The sequence below is a fragment of the Jaculus jaculus genome, chromosome X, assembly GCF_020740685.1.
Source record: "Jaculus jaculus isolate mJacJac1 chromosome X, mJacJac1.mat.Y.cur, whole genome shotgun sequence".
In the NCBI taxonomy this organism is placed as follows: domain Eukaryota; kingdom Metazoa; phylum Chordata; class Mammalia; order Rodentia; family Dipodidae; genus Jaculus; species Jaculus jaculus.
In genome coordinates, this window is record NC_059125.1 from 9,392,286 (window position 1) to 9,416,978 (window position 24,693).

The 24,693-nt window shown below is 41.1% G+C and overlaps 1 protein-coding gene, 1 long non-coding RNA gene and 1 pseudogene across 6 annotated transcripts in view; 2 read left to right on the top strand and 1 right to left on the bottom strand.

Annotated features, from left to right (window-relative positions):
• The window catches only part of LOC123456684, a 36,742-nt gene extending 34,713 nt beyond the window's left edge, over positions 1–2,029 (bottom strand). For 2 of the 4 annotated variants that reach the window (XR_006634617.1, XR_006634616.1), the window contains exons 1-2: positions 1,853–1,997; positions 1,045–1,191 (exon numbers count right to left, since the gene is read on the bottom strand). This is a non-coding gene — a long non-coding RNA (uncharacterized LOC123456684). Of the gene's footprint in view, positions 1–1,044; positions 1,192–1,852 lie in introns of all 4 variants that reach the window. The other 2 variants (XR_006634618.1, XR_006634619.1) reach the window with 2 other exon arrangements.
• Positions 2,030–7,892: 5,863 nt separating this feature from the next.
• Positions 7,893–8,477, top strand: LOC101598057 (annotated as a pseudogene).
• Positions 8,478–13,074: 4,597 nt separating this feature from the next.
• Positions 13,075–24,693, top strand: part of Cltrn (collectrin, amino acid transport regulator) — a 46,141-nt gene continuing 34,522 nt past the window's right edge. For both annotated transcript variants that reach the window (XM_004671467.2, XM_045140873.1), the window contains exons 1-3: positions 13,075–13,209; positions 13,541–13,599; positions 20,194–20,279. In XM_004671467.2, coding sequence (XP_004671524.2) covers positions 13,152–13,209; positions 13,541–13,599; positions 20,194–20,279 — 203 coding nt within the window. In that variant the 5' untranslated portion in view covers positions 13,075–13,151. The remainder of the gene's footprint in view (positions 13,210–13,540; positions 13,600–20,193; positions 20,280–24,693) is intronic.

Genomic DNA, 24,693 nt, shown 5'->3' on the forward strand with positions numbered 1-24,693 from the left:
AGACTGGTGAGTAGATAAGACTCAGTTTTGTGCCCAGGATATAGGTGCATTGTTAATCCTCTATCCCAGAGTCTGTCCGTTCTCTTCGTCAATCATCAGAAAATAAATAATGCAGATCTGAGGTTTTTCTCCCTCACTTATTTGGTTTTTCGAGTTTCTTGAGCCCGAGCTCCCAGAATTGCAATCTCCTTATCCCCTAACTCTAGCCACAACTTTTACACCATTTATTATTAGTTATCTAAGAAAGAGAGAGAAAATGGGTGTGACAGGGCCTTTTTGTCACTACATACTAACTAGTCCCATGTGCCACTTTGGGTATCTGGATTTTAATGGGTACTGGGGAATTGAACCTTGGCCGGAAGGCCTTGCAAGAAAGCGACTTTAACCACTCAGCTCCCAGACCTGTTATGTACTCATTTAAAATTTTTTTATTTAGGGCTGGCCGTGGTGGCGCCTTTAATCCCAGCACTAGGGAGGCAGAGGTAGGAGGATTGCCATGAGTTCGAAGGCCACCCTGAGACTCCATAGTGAATTCTAGGTCAGCCTGGGCTAGAGTGAGACCCCTACCTCGGAAACAATTATTTAAAGCCAGGCGTGGTGGCGCATGCCTTTAATCCCTGTACTCGGGAGACAGAGGTAGGAGGATTGCCGTGAGTTCAAGGCCACCATGAGTCTACAGACTGAATTCCAGGTCAGCCATAGCTATAGTGAGACCCTACCTCTAAAAAAAGGTAAATAATTTATTTGAAAGAGAGGGGGGAGAGGCAGATATATAGAGAGAATTGGCATCCCAGGGCCTCCAGCCACTACAAACGTCCAAATTCATGTATCACTTTGTGCATCTGGCTTATGTGGGCCTTGGGGAATCGACCTGGGTAGTGGGGCTTCGCAGGCAAGAGTCTTAAGCGCTTAGCCACATCTCCAACTATTGCTATATTTTTAAGTGGACAGAATCCTGTGAGTACCTGGCAACTCCTCATACTGTGAAAGGAAGATACTAGGAAAGGCTACGCCCTCCCGTGCCCACTCCCAGTCAAAACTCACCGGACGTACACCTCCCACGTTTCCTGGACCCATAATGGCACGTCGTCGTGTGTGCGACTGAGTCTACTTTCTGTCAGGCAGGGCACGCAACGGTAACGCCGTTGCCCACATCTACTGGAGGCAAATCTCTGCGCAAGCAACCAGGACCTGTAAATACGCGGCCATTTTGTTTACCACCACTTAACTTAGCCACGCCCCCACGAGAAGCTCGTTAGGTCGATACACTAGGTCACGCCCCGGCTCATCCGGCCTTTGTCCGCCATGAAACCGGAAGTCCCGCCCTGACCCGGCTCTCCAGGGCCCGAGACCCAGCCGGAACCCAAGCCCAAGCCCGAGACGTAGTGCGAGCGGAGCCGGAGCCGGAGCCGGAGCCCGAGCCCGAGCCCGAGCCCGAGCCCGAGCCGGCTGGCCTCTGCCCTACATCTCAGCCGCGTGTACAGCCATGACGCGACTCCAGCCTCAGCTAAGCGCCATCTTGCCCGCGCTTCTGTCCTCCGCTTGCGTCTCTTTTTTTTTTTTTCTCTTTTTGGTTTTCTGAGGTAGGCGTCTCGCTCTAGCTCAAGATGACCCGCAATTCACTACATAGTCTCAGGGTGGCCTTGAATTCACGGCGATTCTCCTACCTCTGCCTCCCGAGTGCTGGGATTAAAGGCCTGCGCCACCACGCCCGGCTGCGTCTCAGTTTTTAACCACACACGCGCACCAGAGCAGGCTCATAGGCAAGGCTACGCCCCGGTCACGCCATGTCCCACTCAGGGGCCTCCCGCCTCGAAGCTAACCCGCAGCCGGCCGCCACCCGAGGCCACACCTCTACAAGCGGGCCGGTTAAAGCTTCAGCCTCGCGAATCCCAGACCACGTCAACCCTACCCACTCGGCGAGACCACATTCTTGTTCTGAGACGCTAGTCGGCTTGCCCGGGTTGCTTCGCCTGGAAACGCGACCGTTTCGTACTTCAGTCAGTCGCGGAGTACGGCTTCTCTTAAGTTCGTCAACCGCCAGACGCATAGACCACGCCTCTTCCCCACGAGCTAACTACGTCACTTCCGCTCACCAGGCCTCGCCTCTTCCTCCGGGCTGGGACACGCCTCTTCCGCCGGACTAAGTCACCTCTCTTCAGGGCTACCCACCGGTTCCCACGGTGGCCAGACCTTTTAATGTGCGCCATATCCCTCTCTCCTGCCCTTTCAATCCTGTCGTAGCCTAAAGGTCTTCTCAAACAAGGAGCCAAAAAACCACAAAATCGTAATGGTCACGCTCACCCTGCGCATGCGCATTTTTCCCTGTATTCGCGTAGCACTAAGTTTTCAGTCCTTTCACTTTCCGGACTCTGGCCACAACGTCGTCTTCCACGATCAAGTTCTCCTCTCCAAAGAATCACAAGTTCCTATAGAAATCAGCCCTAATGGGGCTACAGGATGGCTTAGGGTTAAGACGCTTGCAAGCAGAGCCAAAGAACCCAGGTTCAATTCCCCTGTGTACAGATGCACAAGGTGGCACATGTGTGTACAGTGACCCATTCTGTCTCTGTCTGTCTGTCTGTCTGTCTGTCTGTCTGTCTCTCTCTCTCTCTCTGTCTCTCTGCCTCTTTCTAGAAAAAAAAAAAAAGGAAGAAAAAGAAATGGCGGGCGTGGTGGTGCACGCCTTTAATCCCAGCGAATCCCGGGAGGCAGAGGTAGGAGGATCACCCTGAGTTCGAAGCCAGCCTAAGACTACATAGTGAACTCAAGGTCAGCTTAAGCTAGAGTGAGACCCTACCTCAGAAAACCAAAAAAAAAAAAAAAAGAAGAACAACGAAGGAAGAAATTAGACCGATGTCCAGATGCTTCTCCTAAAAAAATTAATTTCTTCATGTTTGTGCCAGCTCTAAACAGCTGTACTCAATGAACAGCAACCTAATATAAAACAGAACTCTGACTTGTTAGCTAGTTTTCATGTAAGCCTGCCTGGGGCCGGGTAGAACGTGTTCCTTCCAACCTTTCAGAGAGCTTTTTCTAGGGACAGGTTCACCTAATTTGGTCTAGGGCCTGTTGAGACACTACAGATAGACCTCTTCTTGAATCCAACCCCAGCTACTAAATTGTCCTTCCTTCTTTAGTCCCTTCCTTCCTTCCTTCCTTCCTTCCTTCCTTCCTTCCTTCCTTCCTTCCTTCTCCTTTGCTTTTTCTTTTATATATTCTTAGGTTTGTTTTTAAATATTAGTATACGTTGATTATATATAATGGATTTACAATATTTTCATACATATATAAAATGTATTTTGATCATATTCTACACCCCCTTACCCTCTCTTATCCCCTTCTTGTTCTTGCTTCACAAAGACTGCTTTTTCTTACTCTCTCCATTTACAATTCTGGGCCCACAAGAAAAACATGATTACTGGAGCCTGCCCCTTCCAAGAAGCTCTGAACAGACAGTCCTGGAGAGAGGACATACTCTAACCACTATTTAGTCATTAATTCATTCATTGGTTTGAAGCAACTTATGAAAATGTGTACACAATGTTGTACAAAATAAATATTTGAAAGAATCAGAGGGGAAATTCATTGAGCAGAAGAAATAAGGCACTCAATTGTATATCATCAGATCCAGAATAGTACTTGCAAGTGGGCAATAGATTTAATTCTAAGCTTCTACCTGGTCATGGAACAGAGAAAATGTCAATTATTTTAAGGTTTTAATGTTTATTTTTTAAGAGAGATTTTTGTCTGTTTTTGTCCTGTGGGAAATTCCGATTCCTCATGATGACACTGTGAGTTAAATGCGAAATGTCATATGGAGTCCCTTAATATAAACTACTAACACAATTACAAAGCATAACACATTACATGAAATGTATGAGCTGTCCAAATTTTCTGGTTCAGCTAAGTACTTAGACACACAATAGTTTGGCTTAATTCAAGGCAGCATTTAGATTACCTTTCCCTGTGATGACAAGTAAGTTTCCATTCATATACCAACTCCTGTCCATTCATATTTGCTGACTGAATAATATAGGAAGTAATGTTCCCTTCATGTTCAGAAGGAAAAAATCTGCAGTAGATTAATAATGTCTCTCAAGGATACAAAATGGGGGAGTCTCTTCTGACATTGTATCTTCTATTCCTTCTTTGAAGCAATAGGGGTCTCGTGTACACATCTTTAATGTAGTCTGAAAATATTTATTATTAGCCTTTCAATAAGATTCAGACAAGAGAGGGCTCAAGTTCATTGTTTTGGGGCAAAACTCTACATTGGAGAGCCTGAGATGTGTGATTAAATCATATGTCTTTTAGTTTAAAATGAATGAGCATAGTTTGAGAATCTTTAGGTTGGTGAGATGGCTCAGAAGTTAAATGTGTTTGCTTGTAAAGCCTGCCAGCCAGGTTTCAATTCTCCAGCCACCCATATAAAGTCAGTGGACAATGGTTTGCAGAGACCCTGGTGTGTAAACACACACGTGAGTATACATGTATGAAAATAAATAAATTTGAAAAAAGATTCCATTATGAAAATTAGAACAGTTTAAAATTTACCTGGTATGATACCTCCCACCTACTTTTGTAAAGGTTGGCAAAGGAAGTATATATAAACAGTTAAGCATGACTAGATGACCTTCATCTGGCAGCAAAATAAAAAATGAAGAATGGGTAATACTATAACATAGAGCATAGCTGCAATATATATGTATAGATATATTTTTGTTTTGGTCTCTCAAGGTAGGGTCTCATTGTAGCCCAGGCTGACCTGGAATTAACTATGTGGTCTCAGGGGGGCCTCAAATTCATGGCGATCCTCCTACCTCTGCCTTCTTTTTTTTTAAATTATTTTTATTTATTTATTTGAAAGTGACAGAGAGATAAAGAGGCAGATAGAGACAGAGAGAACGGGCGCGCCAGGGCCTCTGGCCACTGCAAATGAACTCCAGACGCGTGCACCCCCTTGTGCATCTGGCTAACGTGGGTCCTGGGGAATCGAGCCTCGAACTGGGGTCCTTAGGCTTCACAGGCAAGTGCTTAACCGCTAAGCCATCTCTCCAGCCCCTACCTTTGCCTTCTGAGTGCTGGGATTAAAGGTGTGCATCACCATGCCCGGCCAGCTGCAATAATTTTAACCTAGCAAAAATATCATGACTTGGAGCTGGAGAGGTGGCTTAGCATTTAAGGTGCTTGCCTGCAAAGCCAAAGGACCCAGGTTTGATTCCCCAGGACCTATATAAGCCAGACACACAAGGTGATGTATCTGTCTGGAGTTCATTTGCCATGGCTGGAGGCTCTGGTGCCCCATTCTCTTTCTCTCTATCTGCTTCTCAAATAAATAAATAATAATTAAAGCATGACTTAAAGCCAGGTGTGGTCATGCACACCTTTAATCCCAGCACTTGGGAGACAGAGGTAGGAGGATCACTGTGAATTTGAGACCACTCTGAGGCTACATACAGAATTCCAGGTCAGCCTGAGCTGGAGTGAGACCCTACCTCAAAAAATTAAAAAAAAAAATCATGACTTGTCCAGTCCATGAGACAATTCTTAGAACTCTCTAGAAATACAAATTACCACAAATAGTTATAAATTAATTGACTTTTATTTGTGATTAGTGAACTGGGGCAACTACCTTTGTATAAAATAGCATAAACACTCCTATTGGGCAACAGAAGAATAGTTGGTAACATCAAGTTCCTTTAGGTTACTTTTCTGCACGGGTTAAACAAAAGGGATTTTCCTTTTTTTTGCTTTTCAATTTTTTTTATTAACAACTTCCATGATTATAAAAAGTATTCCATGGGCGTAGCGGTTAAGCGCTTGCCTATGAAGCCTAAGGACCCCGGTTTGAGGCTCGATTCCCCAGGACCCACGTTAGCCAGATGCACAAGGGGACGCACGCGTCTGGAGTTCGTTTGCAGTGGCTGGAAGCCCTGGCGCGCCCATTCTCTCTCTCACTCTCTATCTGCCTCTTTCTCTCTGTCGCTCTCAAATAAATAAATAAATAAATAAAAATGAAAAAAAAAAGTATTCCATGGTAATATCCTCCCTCCCCTCACTTTCCCCTTTGAAACTCTATTCTCCATCATATCCCCTCCCCATCTCAATCAGTCACTCTTTTATTTTGATGCCATGATCTTTTCCTCCTCTTGGGCTTGTGTAGGTAGTGTCAGGCACTGTGAGGTCATGGATGTCCAGTCCATTTTGTGTCTGGGGGGAGCACCTTGTATGGAGTCCTACCCTTCCTTTGGCTCTTACATTCTTTTTGCCTCCTCTTCCACAATAGAGATAGTGCAGTACTGAGCACTCCTGTCACTTCTTTCCAGCACCATGATGCCTTCTGAGTCATCCCAAGGTCACTGCCATCTGAAAAGAGAAGATTTTCTACCAAAAGTGAGAGTAGCATTAATATAAGGGTATGAACATTAAGAGAAGTGCTTAGAGGGCAGTTTGATAAGCATAATATATACGTTTAGCCAGACGACAGCAGTCGTTATACCCCTAGGGCTCATTGACTACCCCTGTTCTAAGTTTTCAGTATCAGGGATGTATTCCTTCCTTATTATGTATGCTGAGTAAAGTAACATAGCACCTTGGATTTTCAGAAGTTAGTCTGTTGTGAGATCTGTCTGCCTCCTTAAAGTTTCAGTTTTCTCATGTGGTATTTATCATGAGTCACTTCATTTTGATATGGTATGGTTCCTTGGGTCTAGTGCAGGAGCCAAGTCCAAGACAATGGCCTCATATAATCTTGTTTCATACACAGTGGGAACCGATAAACATATGGGAAGCAATGTCAATACGGTTTTGCTTTTATTACATGAGATTCGTCATGAAGAATTGGTCTGCATGACCATGATGAGACACACACTCTCATAGAATCCTACCTTAAAAATACAAAGTTGGCACAGTAGCATTCACCTGGTTTATCTGAATTAATTTTTTATTTCCAAGCAGTAGTGATTAACTTTCTCTGAAGAACAAAAATGTTAACCTGTGAAAAATGAGACAAAGTTCATAATGATTATGGCTGTTGATTAACCCAAAAAACTTGATGAGCTTTTGAATATCCCTGCATATGATTTTTTCATTTAAAAAAAAAAGTATGATGTTGGGGGTTGGGGTGGAGACCAAATTTCCAAACTCTATTGTTCCTTGCTTATGAAAGTTATTTGATTTTTTTTTACCTGACATGTAAAAAAAATAAAGTTGCAATGTAAAGTACCATGTTTTATTTCCAAGATCTCAAACTATGTGAATTCCAGTTTATGGTTCAAATTAGTGAATTAAGTTTTCTGAAACTGAAATATTTTCTGGCCATGATAAGTGAAATAATGAGCCAATCATAGTCTCTGTCATCAAGATATTTAAATTTTGGTCAACACAAAAGTCAATCATGGACTAGAGAGATGGCTCAACAGTTAAGGTGCATGATTATAAAGACGGAGCACCTGACTTCAATTCTCCAGTACCCATATAAATCTGGATGTACAAAGTGCCACATGTATTTGGGTTATGTTTTTTTTAATATTTTATTTTAATTAATTAATTTATTTGACAGAGAAAGAGGGAGAGAGACAATGGGCACACCAGGGCCTCCAGCCACAGCAAACAAACTCCAGACATGTGCACCCCCTTATGCATCTGGCTAATGTGGGTCTTGGGAAATTGAACCAGCGTCCTTTGCCTTTGTAGGAAAATGCCTTAACCGCTAAGCCATCTATCCAGCACATGGGTTATGTTTTCAATGGCAAGTGGTGTGCCCATTCTCTCATTCTCCCCTTGCAAATAATTTTTTTTAAAAAGTCAATAATGTCCGCAATAAATGGATGTAGAAATGTGAACAAAATGCTATCAAAAGTGGAGAATAAGAAGTTAGTGGAGGCAAGATGGCGGCCTCCGTTTTTGCGGGCGCTGTGAGAGCGGCTTCAGGAATCTTACAGCCCCTGAATATTTTGGCATCTTCAGCCTATCAGAACTACACCAAGAATGCCTGTTTCCATTCTGCACTGGCTACGGTTCATTTTAGTCACATTCGGACACCAGTTGTTTCCTCTGCTTGCGGGCTTGTCACTTCTGTCAGAAACCTGACATGTCACCATACTGCAACAATCCTTAATAGAGTGAGTGGCTCCTTTGGTTCCCAGTGTCCTGAAGCTGCCTGTCAGAACTGTAACATATTTCAGCTCACAAAACGGCGAGAGGGAGACTGTAAAAGCTGTTGTCTATTGGTTTCTTTGGCTTCATTCTGGCCTTTAGCTACAAAGAAAGGCTGGCTATAAGAAAAAATTATGGAAAAAGTCCCCTGCAAGAAAAAAAAATATGTAACGCTTGAGAGAACTTGTGTTCTGCAATAAGACCCAGAGGAAACTCTTAGACAAAATGACAACATAACATCGTTCTGGAAAAGAAGAAACTGGAATGCTGATGATCCTTATCAGAAGTATCATGATTGAACGAACCTGAAAGTGTAGATCAGAAGGCTTCCAGTTTCCCGTCTAGTGGATGTGCTTCTTTGTATATATGATGTCCTTTCAGAGATGAGTATGTACTTGTGCTGGAGAGATGACTTAGCCATTAAAGGTGCTTGCTTGCAGAGCCTACCCACCTCGGTTCAATCTCCCAGTAGCCTCATAAAGCCAGATATACATCTGGAGTTGGTTTGCTATAGCTGGAGGCCTTGGTGTGCATATACTCATTTTCTCTCTCTCTCAAATAAATAAAATTTTAAAAAATTGAAAAAAAAAGAAGTTACTGGATTAGACAACTCAATTAGAAATCTGTGTAATAAAAGCAAAAGAAAAGTTCTCTACATAGTGAATTCCAGGTCAGTCTGTTTCAGAGCAAGGCCCTACCTAGAAAAACAAACAAACAAAACAACAACAACAGCAAAAAAAGTTACTAGATACAGCCGGCCATGGTGGTACATGCCTTTAATCCTAGCACTTGAGAGACAGAGGTAGGAGGATCACCATGAGTTCAAGACCATCCTGAGACTACATAGTGAATTCCAGGTTAGCCTGGGCTAGAGCAAGACCCTACCTCAAAAAGTGAAATTTAAAGCAGGGCATGGTGGCTCACACCTTTAATCCCAGTACTCAAGAGACAGAGGTAGGAGGATCGCCATGAGTTCAAGGCCATCCTGAGACTACAGAGTGAATTCCAGGTCAGCCTGGGCTACAGTGAGACCCTACCTCGAAAAAAAAATGCCCCAAGTGGATGAAGAGATGGCTCAGCAGTTAAATGTACTTGCTTGCAAACCCTAATGGCCTGGATTCAATTCCCCTATACCCATGTAGAACCAGATAAAAAAATGGAGGATGTGTCTGGAATTTGTTTCCAGTGGCAGGAGGCCTTGGCATGGCCAAACTCACTGTCTCTCTGTCTGCCCCTCTCTTTCTCTCTTAAATAAATAAAAATTTTTACAATGCCTCCAAGACATTGTGAATGATCTCCAGAGGATACAATTACATGGATTAAAAACTACAGAATTAAAATAGAATTATTATTATTATTATTATCTTTTTTTTGAGGTAGGATCTCACTCTCGCCAAGGCTGACCTGGAATTCATTCTGCAGTCTCAGGGTGGCCTTGAACTCATGGCGATTCTCCTACCTCTGCCTCACGAGTACTGGGATTAAAGGCGTGCACCACCATGGCCATCTTAAAATAGAATTATTTTTGTACAATGTACAGAAATATCTTAGGTCCTCATGCATCTTAATACCAAGTGTCAATTTAAAGAGAATAAAATCATTCCAGTTTGTAACAAAAAAGCAGAGTATCCAGGATCAAATTTACAACGGATATCAGTCCTTCCTACCTTTTGCTTTACTGCAGGTAAGTGGAGTCTACCTCTCCATGTGCACGTCACAATTTCTGTGAGCTTTAAAATCATATGATGAATCAAAAGAACAACACACACATTTTGTTTTATGTGGTCTCTTATTTTCCTTACCCCAGAGCAGGAGATCAATAGCTATGTGCCCAGAAACTGCTTTTCAGTAGTGTTGTGGAGTATCAAAGCATGGAAATATCAATTTCTTTTTCCTGTCTCAGGACATTGGTATACTTTTGACTGTTCATGGTGACAGTATTTTCAAATTTTTATTTATACTCTCTAAAGTCTGAACGTTTGGAAGTAAATAGTAACATACAATGATTGGAATTGTTTTATTTATCATCACGACTGTAGCTACTGAAAAGTTATTGAGCCCCTAGGTAAGAAACTATCAAACTTAGTAGTTCATGAAGTGAGACCAACAGATATGAATCCTCTGGAAATCTGAACTTCAAATTGAGTCTGGTAGCACAGGCCTGTAACACTAGCTGCTCTGGAGCCTGAGGCAAGAGGAACAAAGTTCAGGATCTTTCTGGGCAGTTTAGTGAGACCCTGTTTCAAAATATCATGTGAAAAGAAAATGGAATATAGTATTTACCTAGCATGCTACTATAAAGCGACAGAACAGCAACATTACTTAAGAACAACACTAATGGAAGGCAGGCATGGTGGCACATGCTTTTAGTCCCATCACTTGAGAGGCTGAAGTAGGATTGCCTTACGATTAAGGCCAGCCTAAGTGAGTTCCTAGTTAGCCTGGGCTAGAGTGCAACCCTGCAAAAAAGAATAACACTGAAGGAGACATGCCCTCCAACATTGCTGAAGACAGGGTAGAAAGAATGTAAGAACCACAGGGTGGAGATATACATGTTGAAGCATTGTGTCCCCCCCTCCCCCCGACAGACTAATTGGTGCATTTATCACCCCACAGTGATTACCTATAACTGCATGGAAGAGGGCCCTCAGTGGAATGAGAGCAAAGGAGAGGAAACATAAGAGTATAACCAGATGGGACTATGACCAATTTACAATATATTCATATATTAAAGTGCTCAATAAAAGAAAAAGAAAGAACACACAAGATGTCACAAAGCTAAGGAAAATGTGTTCCAACTCTTAAAATACATTAACATTAGTCATCCATACTGGTGATATTCTGTGTGTTTTCTACTTCTTTGTTTTTGCTTCTCTGTACTTTTTGTTGTTGTTTTTCTTTCTTGCCATGTACCTGAAGATGACTTTGAACTTCTAATCCTCTTGCTTCTACTTCCTGAGTGCTAAGATTACAGGCATGAGCTATCACAGCCTGTTTTATGTGGCAGTGGGGATCTAATCATGTATGCTAGGCAAGTACTCTACCAAGTGAACCATAGTCTCTAATCCAGTTATCTGCAGTAATTATATTTTCTATCAAGATGGTGGTTCCCTTTTTCCCCCCATCATTTTTTTTTACATGAAAGAAAGAAAGAAAGAAGAAAGAAAAAAGACAGAAAAATCATAATTGGAAAAGAATTTTTTTCTTTGAAATGAATGTCTTACAATTGGCTAAGACTCAGTATTTTACTGTTTTCAAATCCTAGTTACATAGATGGTTATGTAAAAGCATATGGAGAAATTTATCACTTGTATGAAATACAGGACTAAATGTAGATTGAATCAGATGCCTGTGTCTCTAACACAGCTTTGTTCTTTGATGTAAATAAAACATTTTAAGTCTCTATCTCTATGCATATTGACTTTTCCTTCCCAAGATAACTTCATCTGATTTCCGGTTTCAGGATGGCAGTAGTTAAGCAAACTCTCTCTTTTGGGAAATTTCCATTGTACCTATCAGTGACACAGCTACAATGACTGGCTGACTTGGCTGTCTCTTCCTCGGAGACAGCTTTTCCTGACTCAGTGTCCCTGGAATGAGCATGGAAAAGACAAGACAAGGCTTCTTTGGGTGGATTTGGCTAGCAGAACTGGACCATCTGCAATAACATCCCACTCTTACTAGGAGAGGGAAATAAAGGGTCTCTCAAAGTGCTGCAGATATGTCATTGTTGGTAATTTTAAAAATCCAAACTCCCCATTTAACACCAGGGTCCTCCAATCTAATCTTTTCATTAAGGATTTTCCAGGAAGGAGGTGGAATTTGGGGACTGAATTCATGAAGAGGCAGCAGCAGAAAGAAGAAAGTTCTTACTTGGACCCCAGGGAGCTGCTATTAGTATTGTTAGTGGGATGCCCACTAGGGAAAAGTCTTTTACCTCACTATTTTAATCTACGGAGCATCTCTGGCCTTGGTTACACTTTCACTTGTAACCTATGAGGACCAGACTCTGTCTGTGGCTCAGTGTGGTGGCCATAAGGTTCCAGTTTAAATCATTCCAGCAGGTACTTCACTCAGGCCACTGCTGCCAATGACTTTAATGGATCTTTGGTTTTCTCATATGTGAGATAATTAGAAGTAGCAGTGTAGCATTGTTTTGAGGATTAGAGAAACAATCTAGTGAACGTAGTTCACAGTCCCTGTTATATAGCTGCACTGGTTGATGCAGTCAGTAGCCACAAATGGCTACTTGGACTAAATTAAATTACAGTTCAGGAAATTCAGGTTTGTAGCAGCACTAGCCCCTTTTCAAGCTCTCAATAGTCACCTATCTCTAATGGTCACCATGTTGGGTGCCATCATTACAGAGCCCTGTCATTATCACAGAACGTCCTATTGGGCCCTTTGGCTCTGTATCTTTAATGTTGATTATAGACAACTTCCAGATGTTAGAGATAAACAAAACCATCTCGTTTGCCTAAAGTGGAAGCTATCCTAAGATGTTTGCCTGCCAAGGTGAGACTTTGGTGAAGACATTCTGGGAAGTGTGTTCCTTCCTCAACAGCTTCCCAAATATGATAGCTTATCTATGAACCAGATAGTTTAGCTTTCTAAGGCGGAAAGTTTATGTCAAGGAATACCTCCAGAGAGAACCCAGTTCTCTCTACCATGTGCTTAACTAGAGGACTACAGGAGGCACGGGGGGAGGTTTCTGATTATGTCAGCAAAGGAAACATTCTTTTGAGGTAGAGTTTGGAAAAAAAACAACTAATCTGTTTCCCATGCAGCTTTTCGTAAATAACTGACAGGAGATGGTCTGCTTCTATGGAAGTATTAACCCAAGTGATGGGTGTTAATTATTAAACCTTTTAGATGGTGGCTCGCTGATTTCTCCGATATTCTAATCCGGGTCACAGAATGGCTAAGGCAGCTTTAAGTGGAGGGTGGATTTTTTTTTTCTCAGTTTGTCTTCTGTTTTCGACTCTGAAAGAATGTTGTGGCCACTCTTTTTTCTGATGACTGCTATTCATGCTGAACTCTGTCAACCAGGTATGTCACCTTGAAATTTAAAAATAGATTAACAGTTTTCTAAATGATTGACAAATCATTGAGTGAAAAAAGTCTTTATTTTTATAAGTCTGCATTATACATGTGGCTTGAAAGCTGAACCTAAGTCTCTTTTGTGAGTTTGAAAGAAAAATTTAAACCAACTAATATGATTTCCATCAAACTTTCAGGGCTGTTTGGGGGCAGTTTAATTGTAGTTTTTTTTTTTGTTGTTGTTGTTGCTGTTCTGTGAATTTCAGTTGTATTAAATACTAGGATTTACCAGGCTCTGTTTGTACAGGTTTTATGGCTCTTTCCCTTTTCTTTCTGGTAGATGCAGAAAATGCCTTTAAAGTGAGACTTAGCATCAGAACGGCTCTCGGAGATAAAGCAGTAAGTGGAGCACCTGCATGTTCCTCTTAAATTTTGCTAATAACACTGTGATTACTCTAAAGAAGGGCTTCCTTTGAGTACATTATTCCTAAAGGTTTCCAGTATTAAAGATAATTATAGTAAACTTGGAATTATTGATAGAACAGACTTGCCTAAAGTACTTGATCAGCCGTGTGTGATTAAAAATACTTATGTGAAGCCTGTGGTACACTAAACAGTTTAGAAAATGGGAGCCTTTTAATGCAGCATTGTGGAACAAAGGGGCCTGACATTAGTGTATAGGTCTGGGTTGGGTCTACCGCTCACTGCCATAAGTACTTGAACTTTGTCAGCCTGCTTTCTAGTCATCAGAAAAAAAAAAAAAGAAAGAAAAAAAGGATGATGCTACCCATATAACCAGTTTCAATTCTTCCTAATTACAAAAGTGACAATATGGAATATATGCTTATGAAAGATAAGTTAAAAATATGGATCCCATGTGGATGCAGGAACAGTAAGGACTATTGAATTAATCAGCGGATGTTGTCTAATTTTGGTTTCAGTTTCCCAGTGTGGTCTGCATTTTTTCCCAGTAGGTGATATTAATGCCTCACACTAGAAACAAACAACAAAACTCAGAGTGCTAAAGGAATTCAGAGGTAATCCATTTGCTGGCCAGTTAGCCAGTATCATATTTTAGTTCTTATTTGATAAGAACAGTTGTTACAACAGGCAGCATTTATTAAGAACTTAGTTTACTTTCTAATGAGTACTTTTCTAAGTATATGATTTCCGTTGAGCTCTTGAAACAACCCTTTGAGTATGCCCATTTCCATTGGATGGGTGAGAAAATCAAGGTGGGAAGACATTAAATGATACTTTCAAGATTTCAAGTCAGCAAGGTGCATGGGTAAGCTTTGAACCCAGGCAGTGTGACTGCAGAGTTCATGCTCTTTAACAGCGTATAGGGTCTCTCATTCCAGGATTCTCAGAGGAGGTTGGATGCTAGTGATACAATGGCAGCTAACATCAGGCTTGTCCCTGCCCAGTGGAATAGTTGTAGTCCATTACATATCCATTTGTCCATTAAATACTAAACAAACCAAATGCAAATGCATAATGTTGACAAATATTACAGGTAAGAAAAGTACACAGGGGCTATGGCCTTGCCAAAAGCCTCAGTATCTGGCACTTCTATAATGTCTAAACCACGAGTAGAAGTGAACCAGGAGAGAGAAAGAAAGACAGAGGGATTACACATGCAAGCTTATGCAAATGCTTATCACAGACAGAAGCTTGGCTTGAGGAAAAGGTAGAAGGCCAGGGTGTCTGGAATTGGTGCAGTGTGGAAGAACATGTTACTAAATAAGCTTAAAGAGAAAGGGACTAGACAGAATATGTGCTGTGTTAGGGACTTTTGTTTCAAGACAAAGGAAATATTTAGCAGTATCAAATGTTGTTGAGAGGACAAGCAAGATGAATACAGATTTTTTTAAATTAGTTAATTAGTTAATTTGCAAGGAGAGAGACAGACAGAGAGAGGAAAAGAGAGAGAGAATAAAAATGGGCAAGCCAGGGTATAGTGTCAGTGCAAACAAACTCCAGACACATGGGACCCTTTGTGCATCTGGTTTTCCATGGTTACTGAGGAATCAAACCCAGGCCATCAGGATTTACAAGCAAGTACCTTTAGCCACTGAGTAATCTCCCCAGCCTGAAGATAGATATTATTATGTGAAGCAATGTGAAAGTGGGTGGCAAATTTAGAGAGTTATTTTGTGCAGTGGCAGACCTGAAAGGCAGATACTGGAGGGAGTTAAAAAATAAGTGAGTGTGGGCTGGAGGGATGGCTTAGCAGTTAAGGTGCTTGACTGCAAAGCCAAAGGACCTCAATTCGATTCCCCAGTACCATGTAAGCCTGATACACAAGTTGGCACATACATCTGGAGTTCGTCTGCAGTGTCTGGAAGCCCTGGTGCACCCATTCTCTCTCTCTTTCTCTCTCTCACTCTGCCTGTTTTCTTCTCTTAAATAAATAAGTAAAAATAAAATATTAGGTGACAAACCTGTGAAAATAGAAGTATGGATAATTCTCATAAGGATTTTGGCAGGGAAAAGTAGGAGAGAGACAGTGGTAGGTAGATGAAAGGAGTAAAGTCTGTATGTTTTTATTATTGATGGATAAAACTTGAGCATGGTTAAAAGTCAGTAGACAGCCTCCAGGTAGATTTGAATACACATAAGATAGGTGAAAGTGATGCTGCGTAGAGCCTGAGAGAGGCAGAGGAGAAACATTCCTAATGTAGTGCAAGGATTAGCCATTAACAGGAGGGAAACAGTATGTCCGGCACCTCAGGGATGAAGCAAATAGAATGCTTATCTTTGGGGAAGTTTCCTTTCTCAGGGTCCTGAGGATGGGAGGGTTTAATAACTTGAGATGCATCTATAAATGATAAGTAAGAGAATCTAGCAAAAGTGAGGTGGGAGGGAAAGCTTTGAAACTTTGGGGAATTGTAGGTGTTTTGAAATCATCCTGTGATAGACAACTATCTTGATACAGACAACTTATGGAGAAACCTAAGGGATCACAAGGCAATTTGGGGACAGGGCATCATGAATTAGAATTAAACAACCAGCCCTGTTTTGTGCCTTTCTACTTACATTTGATTATTCAACTAAAATGTGGAATTTCAGTGTGTTTCGATGTAGGCCCAAAGGAAGGTGAACTAGGGCACTTAAGGCCTTGGTGTAGTGCTATCAAAATGAAAAATCAAAGCTGGCTGTGGTAGCACATGCCTTTAATCTCAACACTTAGAATTTCTTATCTTCTTTTCAGCTGCACATTTCCCATTACCACTCATGTTTGATTCCTATTATGCCTAGAGATTCTCTTTGAAACATTTTGAGTGCCCTAGTAGACATGTGACATGACCACTACACAAGCTTTCAGTCTTTCACACTTACACAAGATAGTTTGGTCCCATTGGCACAATACCCAGCTCAGTATGAGACAGTTCAGTCCTTCACTGATCTCAAAAGCTGTGAGCTTTGCTCTGTGACCTAAACTATGCACCTGCTGAGCCAGTTCATGCCCTTGTTTTATTATTTATTTATTTATTTTTATTTAATTAATTTAGGGTTTCACTCTAGCCCAGGCTGACCTGGAATTCACTATGTAATCTCAGGGTGACCTCGTACTCATGGCAATCCTCCTACTTCTGCCTCCAGAGTGCTGGGATTAAAGGCATGAGCTACCACGCCTGACTCATGTCCATATTTTTAAGAGGCACCATCAGAAGGACAAGAGATCAAGCCAAATTATCTCCAAGATTCTAGAAGCAATTTAAATTCATGCTCTGGCAAGTTCTGGCCAGCATCTTCATTTGCCACGCTTTGCCACACTCACATTCTTATTCTTTTTTTAAAAAATATTTTTTGTCATTTTTATTTCTTTATTTGAGAGTGACAGAGAGATAGAGGGAGAGACAGAGACAAATAGAAAGGGAATGGGCGCTCCAGGGCTTCCACCCACCGCAAACAAACTCCAAATGCGTGTGCCCCCTTGTACATCTGGCTAACGTGGATCCTGGAGAATCGAGCCTCGAACTGGGGTCCTTAGGCTTCACAGGCAAGCGCTTCACCACTAAGCCATCTCTCCAGCCCATCTTATTCTTATCTATACTCACATTTTGACAACACGCCTTTTTTGTCTGATTAAGTTATATATTTTGGGGGCAAGTTTCAATATGTACCTTTTGGTTGGCCTGGAACTCCCAATGTAGATCAGACCAACTTCAAACTTATGGCGATCCTCCTGGCTTTGCCCCCAGAGTGCTGGTGTGCTGGGATAATAGTCTGTACCACCATGTCATGTAATGCTGGAAATTGAATCCAGGGCCTCATGCATGCAATGCAAGCACCCTACAAATTGTGCTTCACCTAGAGCCCAGAGTATTTATGTTCTATTTCTTTATGTTTTGTGCTTATTTATAGGCTCTCTGATTTTGAATTAATCTAATTTTGGAAACATGTATTATTAAAATCTAGTGGCTATGCCATGAACTAGTTAATTATTTTTAAACTTTTATAGCTTATAGCATACTAAAATGTGAAGATGTTATTTTAAAAGGTTGGAGGAAAGTAGATGGGCATGGTGGTACACACCTGTAGTTCCATTACTTGAGAGCCTGAGGTGGAAGGACTTCTTAAGTCTGGGAGTCCAGGGCCAGCCTGAGTAGCATAGTGAATCTTCTTTCAGAAAAATAAAACAAAAGATTGAAGGAATGCTTCAGATAATATCTCAAATTGGAATTAAAACACAACATTTATGGGCTGGAGAGACGGCTTAGTGGTTAAGCACTTGCCTGTGAAGCCCAAGGACCCCAGTTCAAGGCTCGGTTCCCCAGGACCCACATTAGCCAGATGCACAAGGGGGCACATGCATCTGGAGTTCGTTTGCAGTGGCTGGAAGCCCTGGCGTGCCCATTCTCTCTCTCTCTCTCTCTCTCTCTCTCTTTCTCTACCTACCTCTTTCTCTGTCTATTGCTCTCAAGTAAGTAAATTAAAAAATGAACAACAACAACATTTCATTTGTAGTGGCTGAAGGCCCTGGTGTGCCCATTCTCTCTCTCTGCCTCTTTCTCTCTCCAATAAAATAAATAAATTAATTAAAATTAAAAAAAAACATACAGAAAGTGGCTCATGCATCTGGAGTTTCCACTTGCAGCAGTAGAGGAACTGGTGCACCCATTCTCTCTCTCCTTTCCCCCTCTCTCTCCTTGGAAATAAACAAATGAATAAAATTTGAAAAATAGGGCTGGAGAGATGGCTTAGCAGTTAAGCCACTTGACAGCAAAACCAAAGGACCCAGGTTTGATTACCCACGTAAAGCCAGATGCACAATGTGGCACATGCGTCAAAAATTCCTTTGCAGTGGCTGAAGGCCCTAGTGTGCCCATTCTCTCTCTCTCTCTCTTTCTCTTTCTCTCTTCCTCCCTCTATTTCTCTCCAATAAATAAATAAAATGTATTTAAATTTTTTTAAAATTACTTATTTATTTGAGAGTGACAGACAGACAAAGAGAGAAAGAGACAGGTAGAGAGAGAGAATGGGCACGCCAGATCCTCCAGCCACTGCAAACGAACTCCAGATGTGTGCGTGTCCTAGTGCAGCTTGCTAATGTGGGTCCTGGGGAGTTGAGCATTGAACGGGGGTCCTTAGACTTCACAGGCAAGTGCTTAACTGCTAAGCCATATCTCTAGCCCAATAAAATGTATTTAAAAAAATTAAAAATATTCCAGCACCAATATCACCCCCACCAGAAAAGGAAAACAGCAGTATATGCACATTTTTCAATCCCAGAGTGAAACCCAAATCCTGGCTATGTTCCCATGAGATGCAACTCCTCCTTTACCCAGCATCTCCTCTCCCCTAACCTTCACAATTCCCCCTATCTTTTTCTGCTTTGATTGTGCTAGTTTCCTTGGTGGTCTTTAAGTATGCCAGCCTCCTTTTGCATTGGGTTTTTATATTTGCTACCTGAAAGAGTAGAATAAGTGAAATAGACTGGATTAGTTTGCTAGGGTTGATATAACCAAATGTCAGAGATAAAGGGGCTTAACCTACAGAAATAGATTTTCTTTCAGTTCTAGAGAATGAAAGTCCAATATTATGGTGTCAGTACAGTTTTTTTTTTCCCTAAGGGTCATGAAGGAACAATCTATTCTAGGCATTTCTCCTTGGCTTATAGGTGTCCACCTTCTCTCATCTTCCCTCTCTATGTATCTGTGTCCAAATTTATTCTTCTCCAATATGAACATCAATTCATATTGGAGGCAAGGGCTGGAGAGGAAGCCTATGGAACCAGGTTCGATTCCCCAGTACCCATGTAAGCCAGATGTACATGGTAGCACATGCATCTGGAGTTCATTTGTAGTGTCTAGAGGCCCTGGTGCACCCATTCTCTCTCTCTCTGTCTATCTCTAATAAGTAAATAAAAATAAATCATATTGGAGGCAAGTGCCTTAACCAATGAGCCATCTCTCCAGCCCCTTAAATCATATTGGATTAGGGCTCACCCTAATAACCTCATTTAACTTAATAACTCTGTAAATACACTCTACCACATGTGGTTATACTCTGAGATGCTGAAGTTTAAGACTTCCTTGTGGATTTTTCCCCCTTAGGAGAGAGATACAGTTCAGCCCATAAAATGCAGACACACTCGTGTTTCAGGTCAAGGGAATTAAAAAGACAAATTGTACCATGTTAATAAAGCAAAGGTAACAGAGAGAGGGTTAGTTTGTGAGGGGATAGAGAAAGGGAAGAAGGGAATGGATCATACATGGTCAGGATGAATTGTCTAAATATGGAGCTTGTTGAGTAGTCACTGGGGTTCTAGGTGTGTAGTGTGCAACACAAAATTCACCAAACTTGAAATTATGGAATATTCATAAAAGTCATCCTGGGCCTTATGGGACATGAATTACATGATCTCAAGTATATAAGAAAGAAATAAACAGAGGGGATAAGGAGAATAGCAGGGAAGATGATGGAACATGTCTCCAAACTGACTCTTTTTCATCCCAATTCACTTATCTTTATCTTTTCTTTCAGTATGTCTGGGATACAAATGAAGAATATCTTTTTAGAGCAATGGTGGCTTTCTCCATGAGAAAAGTTCCCAACAGAGGAGCAACAGAGTAAGCTAACAGTACAAAGTCTTAACTGATTGCTGCAATATTATTATTGTTATTTGTTTTACCAAAGTAGGGTCTCACCCTAAGCCCAGCCTGACCTGGAACTCACTCTGTAGCCCTAGGATGACCTCCAACTCACTGCTACCCTCCTCAGCCTCCCGAGTGCTGGGATTAAAGGCATGTGCTACCATGTGCAGCTGCAGTATTATTTGAGACAATGAATTATTTCAAGCCTTGAAAATAATTTACTAGACAAAAATGTTAAGGGACCTACAGTTTTATGGAACATTTAAAAGCTTACAACCTTCCCTTTTATCGTGTTTAAAAACTTACTGCTTCTGGGCTGGAGAGATGGCTTAGCAGTTAAGCGCTTGCCTGTGAAGCCTAAGGACCCTGGTTCGAGGCTCGGTTCCCCAGGTCCCACGTTAGCCAGATGCACAGGGGGGCGCACGTGTCTGGAGTTCATTTGCAGAGGCTGGAAGCCCTGGTGCGCCCATTCTCTCTCTCCCTCTATCTGTCTTTCTCTCTGTGTCTGTCGCTCTCAAATAAATAAAAAAATTAAAAAAAAACTTACTGCTTCTATCATGTCCCTTTTGTTTAATCTGAAGATTAAATGACCTCCAAATCTAAGTTTCCTATATTTTTAGTGCATGCACAGGGCCATATTGATGCTAAGAACTATACTCATATGTTTGTGATTGTGTTAGCACTCCTGGAAGCTTTCTACTCCCTCTCTAGCCCCTTCCCTTGACAGGTGAACTGATGACTGGTGGGCAAGAAGGATCTGAGTGTGGGTTGCTTTCTCTTCAGGAGCAAGCTTGCCTTTCCTTCTCCCACCAGCCATTCTTGGGAGTATTCCTTAGCTGCACTGTCAAGCTGTACTTGCTGATTGCAGTTAAGGAGCATTGAGACATAGGTGGCATATATGCAGGCTGTCAAATATCTTGCATATTATTCTGGCATATGGTGATATTTACCTCAGTTCAGTTCTACCAAAGACACTTATGGGACCCAGGAAGTGTATTGATGGAATGCAGGAAGATAGTCTTGGAAGAGAATGTTGGGAAGAAAGAATAACAGTAAGGAGTTAATGAGAAGTGAGCACACAGCAATCTGGTCGCCTTCAGGGTTATCCTTCTTATGAACTTCTAGGCCATGGGGAGCATTTGAGAGAACCCAGGTAGGCAGAGTTGTATTGTTTCAGGACCATCTGAGCATGAGCTGGCTCAGATTTTCTTCCAGAACTATTCATCGAAGGACACAGTAGTATCTGACATTGTCTGAATCTGTTTCTGTATGGCTTATAAAACAGACGAGATATTAGCAGAGTTAACAGAAACATATACACGACATTTAACCTTGATACCATATTTTATATTAATAAATATTATATATTTTTATATTATGGCCTCCCAGAGTGTACCTTTTAAAATTTGTCCTGAAGGTAGCCAGGGCCAACAGTCGCTACTATAGAGCCATTGGGTGCCATTAAAGGTTGTACAAATGCATTTTTAGTCTCAAGACTTGTTTAAGGATGTCCTAAAATATATAAATATAAATTCTTATAAATATAAATATTTATAAGAAAATCTTTTGAATTAAGCGACCTTTGGTCAGAGTCATCTATCTACTATCTATCTATCTACCATCTATCTATTTAATCTATCTATCTATCTATCTATCTATCTATCTATCTATCTATCTATCTATCTTTCTATCTATCTATCTGCCTACCTATCTGTCTCACATTTGAAAATAACCCTTTTGACATCTATGGTTGTTTTTCCTTATTATAGAATTAGAACTACTAGAACTGGGGACAACATGTCTTAAGGTTCTGCTTGTTTCCCCTCTTGGAAAGCTCCTGTTGTATTACGTAATAGGCCATTCGTATATATATATTTTTTTCTTTTTTGTCGAGGTAGGGTCTCACTCTAGCCCAGGCTGACCTGGAATTCACTATGGAGTCTCACCATTCATATATTTGAGGTATCCCTTTATCTTTGGTTATTCATTTCTCTCTGAGTGTTTAAGAACAAGCAAATAGCCAAAATTTAATTGAGGATTAATTTTGGAGGTAATTATCTGCTCTCCAAAGGAGACTTTAAGGACCTAGGAATAGCTCTATAGCTTACTTGTGTTTTCTGTCTGTTGGGATGAGTCAGGGCCATGCTGGCCAAGTAGTTTTCCCTTCTTTTGTAAGCCAGGAGGACTGATTGCTCCTCAAGTATGACTCTCCTATTAATGAGGTGATTACCTTATCAAAAAATGGAAATGAAAAAATAGCTCTTGTTATCTTACATGCTAACCCTTTCAGTAGCTCTTCCTGTTTTCTAGACATTATAAGTTTTGTACATTGTTGTGTTCTTTCTCTCAGTATCCACATGTCAAATGGTACATGACTTTCTTTTTTAAAAAATATTTTATTTATTTGCAAGGAGAGAAAGGGAGAGAGAAAGAAAGAATGGGCATGCTAGGACCTCTAGCCCCTGCAAACAAACTCCAAGCATCTGGCTTTATGTGGGTACTAGAGAATTGAACTTGGGTAGTTAGGCTTTGCAGTCAAGAGAAAGAGCCATCTCTCCAGCCCTGTGCATGATTTTCTTAAAGCAAATGTTCCCCTTCTTAGAAAAAAATTTACTATGTAACATTTTATGATTTGAGGAATTCACCTTTGGAATGCTTTTCTTCAGAACCTGGGACATTGTGGTAGTTTAGGAATATCAGATCTAATTTATTTGAAAAGTCTTTTACTTGGAATTAGACAATTAGGATGTAGGAAAGATGTTTTGCTAATTGTAAATACAAAAAAGGGCTGGAGAGGTGGCTCAGCAGTTAAAGGCTCTTGCTTGTAAATTTCAAAAAGTACAAAACTAGATCAGATTTCAGTAAATATTTTTCTGTAAAGACCAAAGGTGATGGATGGTGTGAGAAACGTAACATCTTCTTTCATTGTGGCCCAGGGGATCAGCCTGTGGAACTCTGCTACAGTTGTGGGAACCAAGACAGTTGTAGATAATCTGTCCTGAAATCCTGCTGTGTGCTAAGCACTAAGATTAATTAAAATGATGGATAAGTCAGTCCTGGACTGTCTTGGGCGCACACCTGTGATCCTAGCTGTGGTAGTCATTATAGGAGTATGTGACAGAAAGAAGGAAATTCTTGCAAACTTGTTATGTGTGTGCAAGTTTTTAAAAAAAATTTTTAAAAATATTTTTTATTTATTTATTTGAGAGCAACCGACACAAAGAGAAAGACAGATAGAGGGAGAGAGAGAATGGGCGCGCCAGGGCTTCCAGCCTCTGCAAATGAACTCCAGACGCGTGTGCCCCCTTGTGCATCTGGCTAACGTGGGACCTGGGGAACCGAGCCTTGAACCGGAGTCCTTAGGCTTCACAGGCAAGCGCTTAGCCGCTAAGCCATCTCTCCAGCCCGTGTGTGCAAATTTTGACAAATGGTTTTATTACTATTTGTTGGATTTTCATAGAGGCAGAATGGAAAATTATTGGAAAAATTAAGAGAAAGATTACTTAAGTTTTTCTTGAGGGCTAGACTGAATATGGCAAGTAGTGAAATAATTTTTGGCTTTTTAATAAAAGCTTTTTATTGATAACTGATTTTTGGCTTTTTAGATAATTTGTTACTTTTAATAAGACAAGCAGAGTCTATTGTAGCTATCACCTTTTATTTCTGAGTAGAAGAGTGCCCAACATGTAATGGATTTCTTGCTCTACTTAATTCTTTAAGAGCAAGTCTTGTGACCTACAAAGGAACAATGTGCTCTTGTATCCATGGAAAGGTAAGGGGATTAACAGTCTTGTGCTCACAGCCCAGCTATTATTTAGTACTGATTTCCAGAAACAAGAGCCAAATTCTTACCACCTGTTCACTTTAGCTGGCCTCACTGATGAAACTGGCAGTGGAGCCAATTCACAGAAAATTACCTTCACACCAGGGCTTCCTACATTTGAAAAGGTGGAACATTTTTACTTCCTTTTAGTGGTTTGCTTAAAGAATCCACTTATGTATGTGTTAATATGATTGGTACGTAAAAAATGATTGGTCAAGATGATGGTTAAAGTGAACTCACATGGTTCCATTAGATCAATCCATATTAAAAAATTTTTAAACAGAGTTTATATTTAGTTGTGCTAATGGTATTTCAGTTTATTACCTCATAGTGTTCTGGAGTTGTTAGAGTCAAAGCCCTAACAAGCTACGCTGGGCCAATTAAAGAGATAAGTAATAATGAAAAGCAGAAAGAGGAGATTTATTCAACGTGGCCATATGGGGAAAAGGAACAATTAGAGATTTAGTGACCTCCAAATCTAACTTCAGGGTCCTTACAATAAAGTTCAATTTCAAATAGAGGGCAAGAGGTATGCATGCCTAAGCAGTCCTGGTCACGGTGTGATCT